Source organism: Pseudomyrmex gracilis, unplaced genomic scaffold, assembly GCF_002006095.1.
Source record: "Pseudomyrmex gracilis isolate BER0280 unplaced genomic scaffold, ASM200609v1 scaffold_240, whole genome shotgun sequence".
Classification (NCBI taxonomy): Eukaryota; Metazoa; Arthropoda; class Insecta; order Hymenoptera; family Formicidae; genus Pseudomyrmex; species Pseudomyrmex gracilis.
The window spans coordinates 152,162-171,446 of NW_018020824.1; the positions used below are offsets into that span (position 1 = coordinate 152,162).

At 36.5% G+C, this 19,285-nt stretch overlaps 2 protein-coding genes across 5 annotated transcripts in view; one reads left to right on the top strand and one right to left on the bottom strand.

The window, feature by feature from the left end:
* LOC109859116 (transcription factor SUM-1) overlaps window positions 1–3,624 on the bottom strand; it is a 41,280-nt gene extending 37,656 nt beyond the window's left edge. The window contains exon 1 of one of the 2 annotated variants that reach the window (XM_020437035.1): window positions 2,266–3,624. In XM_020437035.1, the coding sequence (XP_020292624.1) occupies window positions 2,266–2,504 (239 nt within the window). In that variant the 5' untranslated portion in view covers window positions 2,505–3,624. The remainder of the gene's footprint in view (window positions 1–2,265) is intronic. The other variant, XM_020437033.1, reaches the window with a different exon arrangement.
* A 7,044-nt stretch (window positions 3,625–10,668) lies between these two features.
* The window catches only part of LOC109859115 (43 kDa receptor-associated protein of the synapse homolog), a 14,261-nt gene continuing 5,644 nt past the window's right edge, over window positions 10,669–19,285 (top strand). The window contains exons 1-6 of one of the 3 annotated variants that reach the window (XM_020437030.1): window positions 10,669–12,407; window positions 12,772–13,347; window positions 15,817–16,030; window positions 18,294–18,445; window positions 18,611–18,757; window positions 18,948–19,107. In XM_020437030.1, the coding sequence (XP_020292619.1) occupies window positions 13,310–13,347; window positions 15,817–16,030; window positions 18,294–18,445; window positions 18,611–18,757; window positions 18,948–19,107 (711 nt within the window). In that variant the 5' untranslated portion in view covers window positions 10,669–12,407; window positions 12,772–13,309. Of the gene's footprint in view, window positions 13,348–15,816; window positions 16,031–18,293; window positions 18,446–18,610; window positions 18,758–18,947; window positions 19,108–19,285 lie in introns of all 3 variants that reach the window. The other 2 variants (XM_020437031.1, XM_020437032.1) reach the window with 2 other exon arrangements.

A 19,285-nucleotide genomic window follows, 5' to 3' on the forward strand; every position in this document is an offset into this window, starting at 1 on the left:
TGAAATGCAAATCAAGCATTGTATATGAATTTTCGAATTGAATTTAATTCGAATCTTTATGTATATGAATTTATATCAAACACTGACTTATCAAGTTCTTCTTCTGTGGTCTTGACAAAAGTTTAAAGGACTGACAAAAGTTAAGAAACAAAGTAGTATTTGTAACATTAAATCTCTAACTAACAGAACGCCGCACATTATTTCTGAAGTCATTTCTGAATAAATTGAATTTACTTTCATCGCTCCACAGAATTTTTGATTACTTAGTAATATATATATTTGTACACCAAAGTTCTTAAATAACTACTTTGTTTCTTAACTTTTGTCAGTAAGTGTATATATATACGTACAATAGCACGTACATACATCCGACTTGTATCAATCCTAATACTTAATTACAAATTAACTCGTTATTATTGATTTTAATACAAATAATTTTGTCAGAAAAATATTATAAGAAAAGATCGTCTTGGCAAATGAGAGCTGAAATACAAGATGTTTGTTGTATGTATTATTTATTATATGATCAATCAGACGTTTCGATCTCCAAATTGAGATCCTCTTCAGTGATATTCTGGTACTAAAAAAATATAAATATAAATTAGATACTAAACGCAAGTAACTCAAAAAACTTATACAAACCAAATTGTTAAATTATAAATATATATATGTAAAAAGATTCAAATTTGTATTAGTTTTTTGAGTTACTCTTGCGTTTAGTGTCCAATTTATATTTATATTTTTTTTTACCAGAATATCACTGAAGAAGATCTCAATTTGGAGATCGAAACGTCTGATTGATCATATAATAACTATTATATGATATATAAATAACTACATACAAACATCTTCTATTTCGGCTCTCATTCGCCAAGACGATCTTTTCTTAAATTTTCAAGAGTATCCACTTGTTAAAAATATTATACATATATGCAATATATAATAGCTTTAAACAATATATATACAATAATGGCTTTACGCTTCAATATAAACATACACATTGGATTACGTTACTATCTAGTTAGTTTCGGAATCTAATAATATGTCATTCCATAAAGATAAAAGCTAAACAAAGCAGATAAATAAAGAAGTTTGAACAGATTTTATCTAATTGCTCAAAATAATAACAATTTGAAAAAAAACTTGTCACATATGATATATTTAGCAAATATGATAAGCAATAAAAGTATGTGCTTATACAATTTTATTTAAATAAAATATTTGCGCGCTCAATATGCTAAAAAATCTTTAAATCTTTGTTGTGATATATAATATTGTGATACAAAATATTTTAAAAATTCCAAAAACATGTTTTTTTACAGTAGCAAGACAATAGATAAAAAATAATAAGACAATATAGAGGGAAAGAACAAATAAAAAATAAAATCCCATGTCAATTGTACAAATTCTACGTAACGCTTGGAGTGCGACAAGAAACTGTTGAAAGAACCGTAAAAACGAGAGAGCTTCAAAGGAACGATCAATCTTGTCATACAATACATATCAGAAGAATGAAAAGTAATTAGTCATATTTTAGAAAGTATGTCCATTAGTAGCTAAAGCATCTTTCATCAGAGACGCTTCTAATTCATCAAGTGTCACATTCCTTTTACGAAAACTCGATATATAGATATTTCAAACGAAAGATAAAAATATTATCGCATTGGCCAACCCCTCTCCCCTATTATTATATTTCACGAGGACAAATATATTGTTTAAAAATATTATATTTCTTAATTTTTCCGACAGTACATTGAACATGCTAATTTTAGCTAAACGAAATTTTATGTTTTGTGGTTTTGTCTCATCTTAGGATAAAATCCTAATATTACTTATTAGATAAGATTATTTAGATAGATGTATACACACATATATATATGTATATATATGTATACATATATATACATATATACAATATATATANATATATATATATATATATATATATATATATATATGTATACATGTACATCATTTTTTACATATAATATATATGTATATACACACAGAAAAACATACTGTATCCAAGTATATAATAAGTTTATATATCCGCAAATATATTATAAGATTTTTGTAAGTATTTAATTTACTTAAAATACATTCTAAATCTTAGTAAATTTGTATTTTGAGTAAATTAAATACTTACGAAAATCTTATAATATATTTGCGGATATATAAACTTATTATATACTTGATACAGTATGTATTTTTCTGTGTGTAAATGTATATATATTTATTATAATAAATAACTATATCAAGAAATACCTGACTCTATCGTTGCGATAGTTTAGCGAGGCAGTCGACGTGTTGGTGGCGCCGATGATTCTCGCGCGATCGTCCGTATCTCTCCTAGAGAGATATCCTTGAAAGTACTCGGGTTCTGTGTAGACGCGCCGATACCGATGAGGATGATGATGGTGCAAGTGGTGACGGTAACCGTCATACGGCGATCTCGTGACCGCTTCGTACGCGTAAGGCACCGCGTCTGTCACAAGGGTCATCATTTCACTCGTCGGGAGAAACTTGGTCACTGTCTCGCCAATGATTGCACTCGATCACTTGAGACAGTTTCTAAAGCACATCGATCGTTCACGTGTTTCCTGTTGCGCGAGGTCATCACGAAGTTGTGTTACTGGTTCCGAATCGTGTTTTCGGCAGAAAGATTAAATGTTGTTTAATTTTCTTTCAGACAACATTTTTCAGATCTAAATATATATATATGTATATATGTTTACATATACATATATATATATATATCCGGGCACCGGAAATATTTTGTTGATCAATCATTAATACGCGATTTGTTCATTTGTTCTTTCTTCATTATTGAAAACGCATGATCTTCGAAAATTAACACCGACAAAGAGAACAGCTGATCGAAATAAGAAGTGGCGCGATTTATTTTTCGTGTAAAATTGCAAAGAGATGCTTTTTTCTATTTTTTTTTTTTTTTTAATCTATCTTTGTTTTACTTTCCTCGATAGTGGCTAATTTACTTTTATCTTCTTTTCAGAACGATGATAAATCACTGGTCACTGAAGACACACAAGCACGTGCATTCGATAGTCGGTGTTAACTCTTCTTAACCTCACCGAGTTCCCGGCCACTTTCAAGGTGTTTGTGTTTTCCGCTCTGATTTGCTGGGCTCACTAAGATTTGTCCGAGTTCTATTTTTTCAATGCTTGTTATTTAAGTTTTCAATTTACTTTACTGTTGTCCGTTTCTCCAAAGCGCAGCGATCTTTGCGTATCCGGCGACCGGTACAGAGTCTGAACAACTCCGTTCATAAATAGAGACAATCGAAATGTTTTGCGTGTTCACTGACTTAAGTGATTAATGTCACAATTGAGCACTATAATCCGAGGCGGCAAATGACATCAGCGCACTTTTGTTTTTAAAAACGAAGTGAAAAAAAAAATAAATCACACACGCTCTTCTTAGCCATTAAAAATGCTTTACATATATGTATACTATATCTAATATCGCGAGACGTCATGAGCACTCTTCTTGCGGACTTTTCGCGACTTTCCGAGCCAATTGTTGAACCAGGCGCGACAGATCCGAAAACCTTGTAGTCGGAGATCAGAGTGACGACTTGTGGGCATCGGTGTATCGTGGTTCCTCCGCCACATGGCATCCCTCGAGCGTGCACGCACTCACACACACACACACAGAAAAGACGTGCGTTGGAATATTTTACGCGTTACATGTGCCTTTGCTGGCTGGTCCACACCCAAGCTGACTATTTTTAAGAACACTCAACCAATCGCGACCGGCGAAAATCTTCTTCGAGCCCGCTGTCGCTCCGCCTCTCAGCTATCATAGATACACGAGTTTGGCGGGAGCTCATCGCGGGGTGTGGTTTAATCATTAAATAAGAGTTAGATTCGTTCTTTTCGGAGACGAGCTTGCCACATTGCTTAATTACGAGTCTAGGATTTACAACAATGCCGGCATACAACACAGAGCCGTGAGCTCTCTAAGCGCAATAACCTTAAACCAAATGATATTTCTCTATTGAGAGACTATTATCGTAAATAGTAAATTTAAGATCAATTGAGCTTTACTGACTTGTTCGTTTTTTTTTTTTTTACTTGTTTGTTTCTACAGAAATATCCTATAGTATTCAGTTTAATCAGAAGAGTTGGAATTTTTTTTATCAGTCTTTTATTTTATTGAGGCAATTTTATTCGTTGATAGTTTCTGCGGATATTGTGGCTCGCCCCAGCAATTTTAGATCTATACTGAAGCGCGCAAGTTTACAGTTGGATGCTAGCAGAAAGAGATGTTCATTACAGTATGTCGTGGTTTTTGACAGATATTCCAATACGCGCCCGATAGTCAATACGATTTGCGGTTTGACTGGGAGAATCAGAATCTACAGTGATGAAACTGTATTACGTATATATGCATACGTACATACGAGCACATGTGTGTACACACACACTCATGCACCCACACACCCATACACACACACACACACACACAGAGAGAGAGAACTTCTACAGATAGCTGACGATTACATCGCCGCTAGTTACGCAAATACGCAAACTTTATGTAAATCTAGCGCCGTCTATCACATTTTATGCTCCGCTTTCACGGAATTAAAATAGACTATTGAGCGTCGAATAAAAGCTAAAATTATCCTGGCAATGATCCAGACGAGCGGAGATAGAAAACGGGATAAAGTTTTAGCCTACCGACACATTTCGCCAAATACCTATCGCTGTAATAACTGCTCTCATGCGAGAACAGTAAACGTGTACACAGAAATGGTGGCATTAAACGGCGAATGATCGAACATCAAGCCATGAATTATTCTGTACAAATATTGCGTATGTTTGGGAACGTCTTGCAACATTTATAATTTTTCCGGAAGAGAATTTGCATTTTATCAAATAAAACAGAATAATGTATATAAAATATGTTGTGAGATTAACATAATAAAATATAAATTGTTTTATCATTATTCGTTTTTATCTGATCTAAATTAGAATACAATAAAGCTAGGTGAACCGAGGAACAAGTTGGGATTTGCAAATATCTTAATAACCGAAATGTGTACAAACACGTTGACGCTTGCGTAAGAAAGCTTAGAGACAAAGACTACTGCACTGCATACGCCGCTCCGTACCCACGAACGAGCGAACACGAGCGTCGTTTTGTTTGTCTGCACAAAAAGTAAAAGTATTAGATGTCTGTTCTTTTTGGTCTACATGGTGGCAAATATAGTGAGTAATAAAAACTAGGAAAGTTTTTTAAATATAAGTCATTAGTGTATTTTGTAACTTTAATGTTCATATTGTTATTTTATGTACAAGTTTTTAGTTATAAAAAATATGTCAACCAACATCGATTTAGAGGCTAGTTGGACCACATATAAAAGTTTATTTGTTTTTGATCGTAGAAATTGTTGTTTTGTTTTTAAAAAATACTTTTTACTTTTCATTACATTAGTAACAATTTTACAATATATTTTATTTTTAATTTTTATTATACAAGACGTTGAGGGTTTTTAGTTCTTGTTAAGTAAAGCATTTTACATACAAGTATTTTATAAATAAAACAAAAATTTTAATAAAGATTAATACATCCAAGTCTATTGTTATTAAATAATATATAATCTTTAGTAGTCAATTATACTTTTGTCTCAACTTACCTTTCGGGATGGCTTAATATACGTATGTTCCACCTATAAAATATGTATGGGCTACTCTGATTTTTTTCATTCAACATTTTTACGCAATATTTTAAGAATCTATGAAGAAATGCTTACTTCTTGAGCTAGAAATATGCTATATGTTACCTTTTAAAATAATTCTCATTAATCTATCATAATTATATGAAGATTTATAATAGTTTGAATAAAAAGTGGCTCAACTAGTCCCGCTCTACTCTAATGTTATAAATAAAATTTCGTTTTTGCACACCTGAAAAACTAAATTATGAAGCATTTACTTTTGTTCAAACACATGCACTTGTTTAAGAACTACGCATTTTTTAATACATTGCGCGTTGATTACAAGAGAAAGCAAGATGACGATTGTTTGAAGAAAAGAAGAGACAAATGATATTTATCTCTTATATATATTTAAACTTATTATACCTATTCAATGTTCTCTTTTTCAAGTATGTAATTTCTAAAACAAATCCTTAAAAAAACCAGGACTTTCTTATCTATTCGCACACTCTCGTAGTTTTACTTGCAAAAATTAGTTTTTGTTTTAATCGTACAAAGTTTAAAAGCTATTGAGGTCTTAAAAAAATTATGATTATACTTTTTAACAAATTAAAGTTACGTATGGAAAAGTTATTTTCTAGAGCATCTTTCTCAGGACTTTTGCAAAGAAATAAGGATCGAACGGGGGGATCATTTTGTAAAGAAAACCACTATCATTGCCGATAGTCATCAGCGCATCTGTGCTCACGCAATACAAACACACACACACACACACACATATATATATATATATATAAATTCTATTAAAATCCTATCCGCATAATTTCACGGTCTGTAGCTCCAGTATATCTGACAGAAGAGACAAAACCAATTATTGTTAACAGCGATCATTATCAGAAATTTCTGAGATGAGTGTCGGTGCTATCTTCACTTTTTTTATTCATATGCCATCCGCGCAAAGCAATTCCGTATACATCTTGGATATAAATCGCGCCCTTTGCGTCCCATAAGTGACCGAGTGAAAAGCTCGTAGACTTGGATTTCATTTTTCATTCGCTGTCGCAGTACCCGATAGTACATACAGTTGAAGACCTGAGCTCGCGCATTCACGCATGTTGTACACGCAGACGCGCTCACGCGCGCGCACACGCACACACGAAAAGGAAGAGAGAGAGAGAGAGAGAGAGAGAGAGAGAGAGGGAGAGAGAGAGAGAGAGAGAGATTGATATGTGCACTTGCAAACACGAGGGCGTAGTTCTCTCTTTCGCACCCCGTCGTGGAAGCTCGGCACGACTCGGATGTATTCGTCGCGCCGGGGTTGAGAAGAGAAGAGAGGAAGCAGGAGGATCTGCGAGGCGCAAAGAGTACAACCCCGAGAAGCGAGACGCAAAACAGGTCACTCTCGCCTCCTTTCAGGATTCGGCTGCTCTGGCTGGGATACCTACATCTGCCAAAGTTCACGGGAGGGCAATGCCTCGCCCACTTTTATGGGAGCATCACAGAGCAATGTCTTAACCCTTTCCGCCAAGCATATCGCGCGTTCTTCACCCGTTTGCCGTAGAATTTTTGTCTTTTCAATCAATCTTCTATCATCTTTGAGATGCAATCCGCGTAGCGTGAACAATCTAAAAAAGTCAGTAAATTTTGTTAGCGAAAGGAAAGTTATTAAAACTGACGGAAATGAAACTTTCTCCACGAAAGAGAAGTTTCTTCATTCCTAGGAGAGATCTTAAAACAATTGATTTCTCAAAAAATTTTTTAAGTCAGAGGCTTATTCTTTGCATGCAATCTTTTTCTGTTTTCATCCGCCTTATCTTTGTAAAAAACAAAATGAGATTTGTTGAGGGACGTAATAAAAACTGCTATATATATCTCAAAGAATTACTGCAGTCCGTTTTTCCTCATTGACAAGGAGACATTGCGATGTTTTTTTTGCGGTGCGACACGATGCGTAGCTTCGTTGTGATCCGATGTGAGTTGGAGTCGTCTTCAATTCTCTTCGATGTGTATCGGCCGAAGAGTTACTTAGATATCATTCTCCGGTATTGGCCGATGCCAAGAACGTTGCGACGCGTCGACGCGACGACGTCCGCACAAATCTTCCCCAACTCCCATCAGGACAATCTCGTAATCACGCAAACGCCCGTCGATCAGGATAAATGCGATGTTGACTCATTGAATAGTTTATTGTCTTTATGTGGGATGATGTTTCTTAACCAGAGGTAATAAACAACATTGCCAAGCCGTGAAAACTCAAAAGACGATCAGAGGACATGTAAAACGATTGATGAAAAATAGACTTTTTTTTGTTTTGACTGAATTTTGCAAATAAAAAATAATAAATCTAGTACGTTATTATGAGACGGAAAAGAGAATTGGAAAAATAAAAGAAGAAAATAAAATGTCTAAGTATTATGTTGTGTTTATTTTTTTAAGATTTCTCATATGTGTATTTTATAGAAACTGCAGATTAATTAACATTTTAAACTTTTTACAGTATTCGTAGAAGACTTTCTCTTCTTCATTTTTTAGCTAGAAATAGTCATCTGCAACTCAACACGTAATTATTATTATGTAAGTATTCCTTCTCTTTCTCTTTCTAACAAAAATAAATTATAACGTTGATTCTCGCAAAAGTTTATATAAAAGATATGTATATGTATATATAATATATATGAAAATGTATAAATATCATATATATATATATATATATATATATATATATATATACATTTCATATATCATATACATATGTATCATGTATGAGAATGTACATATATAAGAGAGATTTCTAAAATATAATTATAGAATCTTATTTTTATCACCTGAGACAATGAAAATATAAGTAAGAAAGAATATAAAGCTCATAACACAACAAGCTATTTTTTTCGTTGATGCAAGAAATGCTTTATCACTTTCGGTGAGCCGGAAAAAAGCTTTTATTGTCGCTTGTACTTAAATGCCGATATAGTGACATCGCTAAAACGTGCTCGCATTCCATTAGGCTTTACAACTTTCGAGCAGTAAAACTGGGAAACGTGTCCGCTGTTTGAGAAAAAGACGACAGCTGATCGTCGGAGTGCCACTGCGTGTCACCACGCTTCCCTTCCGAGCCTTCCGAGTGCATCGCACATCCTGAAGAAGCGCGCACGTTTAATCTTACAGGAAATATCGGAAGATATCGTCTCTTGGGGCAAAGAAAGAATCTCTCGTACGCGCTTCGATGCTTACGCGATATTTTATCAAAAGTCAGACAAAGTCCCAGAGCGAAGATACGCAATTCTCTAGTCAGACGCCAAAGGCGAGACAGAATCATCTAATAACGTATTACAATTTTTCTTAACTTTGACACATTAATCGTTTAGGCAGGATCTTTATTTGTGTCGTTACAAGTCATGCTTTCTTTTCGAAAAAAGAATATCATTTCGTTTTGTATAACTTTGATACATATAAAATATTTGTGAAGAGTAGAAAAGTAAAACAAAATCCGTTACTTTTTATTAAAAAATATTATTTTATTAAAAAATATTATTTTATTAAAAATATTTAAAATAAAAATATTAAAACTACAAATTTTACAATCAATTCCCAAACATTCTTATAAAGGAAATTCTTATTCGCGCCGTGTAAATTTATTTAATGAGGTAGATGTGATTATACATGTTGTCTTTTCAAAGAAGCTTCTTTATAAACTTTCGATAAGATTTAAAAGACAAACTCGAAACAACTCGGTGACAAATAATGTTAATATCGCAGCACGAACAGGTTATTAATTAGAGGCTTGTAACAAATTAAACTTCTTGAAATCGATTTTTTTTAAACAAAATAACGTTGTTCAAACAGAATTTTAATTACAAGATTACTAAATTACATTTTTTTAATTTCTAAACTTGGAAAATCGATTGCAAACCTATTAAAATATTTACAATAAGAATTCAATATCTTATAAAGATAATATTTTTTGGTGATGCATTTTATTTATTTTTACCGCTATAAGCGCGACATCAAAAACGTTTGCAAACCACTGATCTAGAATTATTGTTTTTATTGCTCACAGATTTTGATTGTGCTTTAGCGGTAAAAAATGCGTATCAACATATCGAGTGGCGTTTAAAAAGACTGTACACTACGAGGTCGACTAACAAGTCGAAATATAGGTGAAACTTGGCCATTCGACGTCAACGTAAAGATGAAGACAGAGATAAGAGGATGGGATAGGCGGACAGAGATCAAGAGCAGTATGAAGCTGATAGGCGAAACAGGGTTGAGAGCGGCCGCAGGGAGAGCAAAAGAGAAGAACTTTCGTCGTAGGGTTTGCTGGCGATAGACAGAACCGAAGAAGCGGCGGTGAAGAATATAGGGGATGAGAACACGAAGAGTAGGGAGATAAGGTTAGAGAGAGAGAAGAATAGAGCCACGGCGGGTGAACCACGGCGCGGAGCCGAGAGGGATGGCGGAACGGAGATAGCGTGAGGGCGGAAGGAGTGAGACAGACAGAGAAGGAAAACGGGGAGATGAGAGAGAAAGAGAGAGAGAGAGAGAGAGGGAGAGGAAGAGAGTAAAAGACCAACACAGGGTGGAGGACAGCGGCGGAACAGGCGGTAGAACACGAACGGGGGAGTGAAACCGAGGGCGACGGGGGTAGTGAGGATCGGTTGGGTCGTGTGTTGCGGGCTGCTGCGCGACAGTTCTGCTCCGGCCACCGGCGGTGGATTTTCGCGGGTGCCGCGCGGCGTAACACCCTCCGCGACAGGACCAACCCTGTACGCGCGCCGTAATAAGAGGAAGAGAGAAAACAAAAAGAGAGAGAAGAGGGGTCAAAGGGGCGGAAGGGTGTGCGACGAGCAGACACTCTCGATCCGCATCGCGCGCCCGTAACCTTCCGCGTGTCGCGGCCTCGGCTGTCCTCGTTGCGACAGCGAGCGGCCGCGAACGGCTGGTTTCCGCGCGCGCGACGTCGACAACGAAGACGGCGGAGGCGCCGAAGACGCAGGACGACAGGGATAGCAGTAGTGGTGCGGCAAAGACACAAGACGGAAGGGGGACAAGGCCGGATCGCGGCCTGAAACCGAGGAGACGGACGGGGGATCAATCAGCAACGGTATGAGGAAACGCCTCGAGGCGCGCGAGAAGGCTGCTACTGTCTCATCGTCAGCGAGCGGGAACGGCCGCGTTGCTATTGTTGCCACTACTACTACTACTATTACTACTACTACTACTACTACCACTACTACTACTACACGTCACTACTACTGCTCGACTCTTGAACGTACGCGAACACACGATGAGCGCCGAATTCGAACGCTGATAGTCAGCGGAACGAATCGTCAACGAAGATTCGCGCGGGATATTTATCCGTGATTTAATCGCGAGATATTCGCCAATAGAAATGCGCGCACGTTTCTAATTCTAAGTATCAGCTCCTATGCACACGTTAACACTGCTACGCCAATATTCTTATTTGTAAGAAACGTCGACTAATCATTCGAAGCGATCGTCGAAGGAGCGGTTTAAGAGAATCGTTCATGGAGTTGCCAGACATCTCGCGGACGAGAATCCGTATATCTTGCGCGAGCTCTCGCCAAGTTAGAGCGCTCGTTGGCTCGCGGAGGGGGTGAAAAAGCGCGCCAGGGGTCACCGGCAGTAACTGGGACACCGCGGGCTGCCGCGATTCCTAGTTTCGGGGACAGCGAGTCCCTTAACCTCTCCGGTGCTGAACAAACGCGCCAAACCGAAAATCTTAGAGAAGCGTGAAGCTTGAAAAAGTACGAGAGAGGCACTTGAAGAAACGATCGTTTCCCAGACTCTTGGTTTCTAATTTTCATTCATCCGTCTCGTTCACGTAAACGTTGATATAAATGTGGGTGACACTCGGTAACTATAAGCTCCTCGCATTTTTATTGTTACTCTCTAAAAGAAATTAAGTGCGTTAAACTAAACACACGTTCACTACCGTCCGACACGCGAGCAACACATTTGAGACACAGCCGATTGTTTTAGCGAGGTATTAAATGCGTTCGATAAGGAAAAGTGCGTGCATATGCATACACATACGGGTACACAAAACACGCGCACAAGACACGCGATGCTGCGTGAGTCTCTGCTAATGTATAAGAAATATATACATGTTATAAATTTATATAAATGCGTCATAGATGCTATATGTGTGTTAAATCTTCATAGATCTAAATCACAACGTTGAAGACTTACATAGTATATAATGTTACGCGATTCTCGATAATCAAATATTGATAAAAGTACATGTGTACGTATATATATTAGAAAAAAATTAAGTGAACGAAAAATAACAACAAAGTTCTCGAAGAATAAAACATTGCGCAACTGAGGACCGAGAAAGCGGAACAAGAAGAAGCTATTTACTTCTGCGATTATGTATTTTGTGAGAGTACTGACGGAAGGAGCGACGGAAATACTTTCAAGTACCGTGAGACTCGAGCGATCGTTTGTGTATCACACGTGTTGAGAATCGTAGATCTGCAACGAGATCTTAGTCGAGCAGCATTCGACCGAAGAAACTGCCACGAAACATTTGCCAATTATTAAAAACCAAAACACCTATAAAAAGAAAGAAACGGGAGACAGAGAAAAAGACTAACAAGATTTTTCGTTGTCAACGCGCGCGAGTACTTGCGCGAGTCCACGGTGCTCAATTAGGCTTTATAAGTACAAAGACACGCAGGCGTGCAAATTATTTTTTTCGACCGAGGTATGTAATCCCTCTTGTATGTTATAGTAAGTTTAAACGCATCGAGTCTGTCCAACTGTCCCCCTCTTCCGCCGATGAGATCCTCAATCTACCTCAATAACTATCGGCTTGCGATCCAAGTCCCATTTCTGAATTTGTCCTTCTGGAACAAGGAACGATCGAATAAACAATCACTTCGCGCACATCTCTCTCGCGCGTCCACATGAAAGTCCTAGAACTTAAAAATCTTTCTGATCGTCTCGAGATCGTTCGTCACTTTGCACTCTCGACATATACATATATATGTATGTATGTGTACATACATATATATATATATATATATAATATCTTTACACAAAATTATACACAAAAAATCTATATTCAGTTTTCTTCGAGCTTGAAAACGCACGTGTTTCATTGCTCGTTAATTGAACATTATAAGTACAAGTATTTGCTTTTTTTTTTGCGGTGAGAGAGACAACGGGATTAAATCCGTAAGATGATCGATGTGAATGGAAGCGCAGCCTTCGCGTGTCTCCAGTTCTACGGAATTTCGATCGTTGTTCGCGCAATTCCCGAGCTCGTCGTCGCGCGATAGATAGTACTATCCGATACCAAGCGTTACACAAGCGTCGAACATCCGTCTTTGGAATCGATTGAATGCGGACGATTACGACCTGGAAATCGGCGCTCCGAGTTTGTATCGAGTTTTGGCGTGATTGCGCCTAAGTGTAGTTCGCAAAGCACAAGAAGAAAGTGATATGCCCTATCACATGCGGATGCGCGAACGGGATAATGCTGGCGGCGAGAGATGAGATTAGAGAATCGAAAAGAGAACCAGAAAAGAAACAGCTGCACCGCGGCACAGAAAGAAGAAGAAAAAGGAGAAAGAAAAGAAGCAGCGGCAAGGAAGACATACAACCATGTCATGGGAGTCTATCTCGTCTAGGGATTACTTGGGGTAAGTACACTTATTCAACTCCAAGTAGTAAAACTGAGTTTCAAATTAGAGAGATAATTAGACATAGTTTCTCTCCGCTAGATACATTAATCTTTCAGAAATTTTGTGGTTAAATTGCACACAAAAACGACAGAACGATTTGCAACCATAATTGGTCACTTTTTAATGTTAAGCGCGAATTTAAAGAGAAAATATTGTTATAAATAAAATGAATATATGTAAATTTTTCCTGACGCAGCATTTTTTTTTTTAATGCAATCAATATTACGGATATTATTTTTCGAGAAATCATGTTTACACTTTGTATTATGTATTAAAAGATAATAACATAGATTGCTCTTAATTCAGTCAATAATATCTCAACAATCAAGTGTAATAATGAGCTACAAAAATAGAGTGCTCCATAGATAGGTAATTATTTCGTTGCGGAGAGAATATGTAAGTAAAAAGAAAAATGCTTAATATGGAGAAAGATTCTAAAATAAGGAGATATAATTGTTTGTTATTAAAAAGGTAAAGAATATTTAATTACAATAATAATAATTATTATTATTATAACAAGAATAACAATAATACTTTTTTTTCACCGAACACAGTTATACATCTTTATTTTATAAATAACGCAGAGTGTTTTTACAGTTATTTATAACATGATTATACATACAATATATTTATAAAATGATTATACATTTATTTTTTATTTACACTATTTGGCTAAAATTGTTTTTAAACATTAATTTAAACTTTACATTTAATTTATTACAATGATGTAAGCCAGGAGAAAATATTTTAAAAAAACAAAAGATAGAACAATAGGGAATGGTGAGATCGAACACTGTATTTCGTTGATCGTTCTCGACACGTGGAAAAGCTAGGGGACGGTTCGATTTTCCACTTAGAATCGCAACGCCGTACCATATCTCGTAGCTCGTAAATGGGTCAGCAAAAGAGGTCGCAGGTGCCTCGCCCACCTAGCGAACGTGGTAGGAAAGCGATAGAGTGTCGTATACTCTTCGCTTTACACGATACAGCCTTGTACACACACACACACACACGCGCGCGCGCGCGCGCGCAAACGTAACCGAACGAGCATGTATGCACGCTTGTTTATAGACACGCAAGTGTTTTCGAGAAACTTTAGAGGGATGGAAAGTAATTTGCGATCGATTGTAACTCTCGTGGGATTTTTATCAAGTATCAGAAAAATAGACGAGATAATTATGATCGTTCTATCTTTGATATTAAAATGTTTCGCGGTTTTATATATATTTAACGATTCACACATAAAACGATATTTTAAAACTGTAAAACACGGGCGTTTTGTTTAAACTTTCATGAGAAAATGTCCGAGAACCGACCTAAAAACTCGTTAGATGAAGAAAGGATATGATGAGGTGCGGGATAGAAGCCTCTATACTTCATAACTTCCTCGACGCGCAGTTTGCAAACTCAACCTCTAGGACAGCAGCCAAAAGAGGTTTATCTCCGCGCGTACTCCTTCCGTTCGTCCTAGAAATAAATTATAAGAGTTTGCGCATACACACATGAAACCTTCGCGAGAGGTCAGTTACCCGCATCCATCATCCGACGTTTGACACGAGCTTGTGAGAAATTGGTCCAGGAAATGAGGACGTATATGATTGTGATATTGAAGTTTATATTAAAATATTATTTATTAGTTTCTTTATTTTGGCATCATTATTGAAATTTATAGTTTCAATTATATCATGAAACGTAATTTAAGTTTGTTGTTTATTTATATGTATAATTTATATATATAATGCTAATTTATGTACATGCAACTTTGGGCGTCGTGCGAATATTAGGAAAAGAGAATGTAGCTTCTCTCACAAATATGAATTATATTATAAATATAAATTATACACGAGAACAATTTTAGAATTTCTAAAACACTTAAGCGATCAATGTTGTGAAAATACGAGGCGTTCGGTTACACGTCTTCTTTAGATTTCTATCATCAGATTTTACGGACAGCACATGGAATTCCGCAGCTACTCGATAACTCTTAGTTGGCATTCTTAAGGAATTAAGTGGTGATATTGCTATTGATAAAAAAAATGATACAACAAATTTCCAAGAAATATATTTGTGTGTAAAACATAGTTTCTTCTTAAAATAACAGATTAGAAACTAAATTAAATCATAACTAGTTTAACATCATATATTCAATTTTTTTTTTGAGTGATATTCTACAATTATTGTAAAATAAATGTTATATTATTTTTTTCAAAGATTTTATCCAGAGAACAATTGGTTTCTCTCTCTCTCTCTCTCTCTTGGTCATAACAAAATCGGAGTATAAAATTTATTATCTGATCAAAAAGTACGAATAATCAAATATTGAAAATATTAAGTGGCAAGTAATTGCAAAATTTATCTCATATAAATGGTTTGATATTTGTGTCGCGATATTCTGAAGAGATCATCGAACATTTGAAAATTTAACAGCGGATCGGCGAGTCATCAACTCTCGGCGACCGCGCTGCTCGGTAGCCCCGATGGATCGAGACATCCTCTCGATGTCTGCGAGTTCACCGAGGAGGATTACCGGCATCAAAATGGCAACAGCAGCAATGGCCATTATCAAAATGGCAGATCGGGTATATGGGAGTGTCTCATAAGCTGCAGAAAACGGCTCGATCAACAGTTAGCTCGAAGAAGGGTCAGTATCTTACGATGTGTTTTTTCTCAATTCTCTTGAAAGAAATAGAATTAGTTAGATTAAGTAAAGACTACAATTAATGATTTTATATAAAAGCAATTAAAAAAATATAAGATAATGAATATGATTATAAATTTTGCGGCAAAAAATTAAAACTTTTCTTAAAATATAAATTTTTTGACACACACAAAACATATAAACATAAAAAATGGCAACAAGATAAATACTGTAGATATAATTCCGCGATTATATTTCTGTGGGAAATTTTGCTACACACACGCGTCATCTCTATTCAGGTGTTTCAATTTATTAATAAAGCTCTTACTTCGAAATGCGTGCCAAATGTTATCTCAGAATGTGAAGAAGCGATTATAATTTTAGACAAACGCGGTGCTTTTAGAAGCGAAATTGGCCGCACGCCACGATAACACTTACTACATTGTTAATGATCTCGCAAATTAATTTAATTACAACTAATTCTTTGCTAAACGTTCCTCAAGCGCCCATCGTCGCGTCGGAGCGGTTTAGTGTATCAAAGCGATCGGAGAGAGAGTGATGTAATATGTCAAACGAGAATACCACAGAATCTGAAGATCTCTCAGACGAGCGACGGGAGCACATTGGCCACATAACGAAACGTATTTCGCGGATGAGCATGCTTTATCGGTCACTGTCAAGTTCACGATGTGCATGCTGTAGCCGCGGTCACGCTATCCTTTCGTAACCACTAAAATTCAAGTGTTGCGCTTGTACCGTGTTTACATGTTTCACTTAGCAAAACTTATGATTCCGCATTTCGTGCCCGACAGCTTATCCATGATATCTCCTTTGCGCGGTAACAAGCGTAAGTAATTTGTATTTACCGTTTTCGTTGAAATTGCACGATCGATCAATCAAAGATCTGAGAACATTTTTACATCTTAATAGTAAACTACAACAAATAAATAATTAAACTCGCAAACTTTTTTGTAATTTTTTTTTACACAGCTGAAATATAATTTAGGTCAATGTAAATAGAAAAAGTCATGTACAACTTTTGAGAACCGATGAGGTGGACTTTCGCTCGTTGCGTTACATCGCCGTGAAAATCAGCCGACAACAAGAAGTCGCGCTGCATGTCGTTGCTAGAAAGATTGTACAAAATATAAGCAAATTTTTCTTTACAGCACTGAAAATTACATAGTTTTATACACGCCTATAGAGTTTGGTTGATCGCTTCTTACGTACTCATTGGCTCATATTAATTACTATCTCATTAGTTATTACGAATTTGGTAAAAGTGGTATTACATGACTTTTCTGTTCGGATTGGTCCAATCTGTTTTCAAACTTTGTCTCGTTGAAATTCAAGCGGGCGGGAAGTTATCTCGACCATGCACACACGCATGTGGAAAGTAATTTTATGTGCTTCAAGATCCTATTTATATTTTATCGTAGAGTTTAATCTGTCCGAGACAAAGTTCAGGGTCAGATCGATACGGCCTTCTACGTTTACTCTCATATATGTGCCGCATTACCTACGGTTATTGCTGCGTGATAAAGATCGCAACGCGCCTATCGCGGTCTCTGTTCCTGGCAATCTATCATATTTGGCCTACGTGTTTTATTAAGTCCGACATGTATAAGTGGACGACGTAAAAATCGCTTAAATAAGAATTATAATATCTTATCTTCGTAACTTACATATATTTTTTACATCTTTCTCTCTCGTGCACAATGTATAATACGATAGTAATGCGTTTTCGTCTCGTTTTATAATTATCGCCTATCGATGTGTCGCTTATATTAATAGTTCATTCTTTTTCTTTTTGTCTTGCACATGCGCTTACGCGAAGGTTGCATCTTTGTCTTAGTAGGCCGATATTAACTCAATGTCAATTTCACAAGAACATTGATTTCGAGGTTGGTCGTGTGGTCTCTGTTCATAGCTGACTACGAAGTGTCCGTTGGATATCGAATAAATAATAGACCGGTTATATAGCTATACAAGGGCGCGTGTGATGATAAGCGGAAATTCAAGGATTTATAGAGATAACGTGTGTGTCTGGAAATGAGGATATATATTGAAAAACTTGGAACGACAAATCACAAACTGGCAATAAGTGATTAGAATTCACTGTTTTTTCTCCTTGCTATTCAAAGATATTTTTATGCGGAAAATATAATATTGGATATGAAATTTTTTTAGTTTCTTACAAACACAAACTGTTATACTTTGCTTGTGATGAATCGAACACAGAATTGTTATTTCGTATTTGCCTCAGATGGAACAAGGTTTGAAACTGTACCGAGCTCACAAGCAACAAGCCGCGGTTAAAAAATGGAGGGGCGCACTGAAAAACATCAGACAACGCGAGGATAAATTCACCCTTCTCGGATATTTGTATCAAGCGTACATGGATTGGGGCAAATACAGGTAGATTACAGGTCATGAGTAATTAAGTTGCAAGTCAATCAATTTTGTTCTCGTTTAATTTTTATCTCTCAGCTACGTTACACAAGAGATGTTATTGATATTTATTAATGTTCGAAACATTAGCCGCGATTCCTCCGTCATCGCGTGAATTTTCTTTCCTTTCAGAGACAGTATCGAATTTGGCAACAAGCAGCTATGTATCTCTGAAGAGTTGGATTCGCCAAACATGCGAGCGGAAGCGTATTTGAACTTAGCTAGGGCTCACGAGAGATTAGGCGCTCTGGATAGAGCGTTAGATTATGCTCGGCACAGGTTTGAGCCTCTTCCGTTTTCCCGTAGAAACAGCGTATTAATCTGTATTAATATAATACTGAGATTTTAATAAAAAAAAAGAAATTTAACTATAATAAAGCGATCCGAAATAAATAAATGGATAAAAACGTGATTGTATCTCATGAGATAGATGTTTTTAACGAGCTAATTTATTTTGTAACCTCCGCAGTTTGTATAACGAGTGCGATCAGTGCGCTACTGCTGGACTAGTTCACTTAACAGTAGGCAGAGTTCACTTAGAACTAGCGGGATTCTGCAAAGCTCTGGAAGCGTTTCAGAGGGCTCACAAAATCGCCCACTCCATTCAAGATCCCTCCTTGGAACTGCAGGTAATTGGATCCCTTTGTTTGCTGGCTTTTTTTCTTTCACGCGCAAGTATGTATGTATAAGCGCGCGTATATCGTGTTGCGATGTTCGTTCGTAAAACGATTAGAAGAGCAATGTCTCTCTCTCTCTCACTCTCTCTCTCTCTCTTTCTCTCTCTCTCTCACTCTCTCTCTCTCTCTC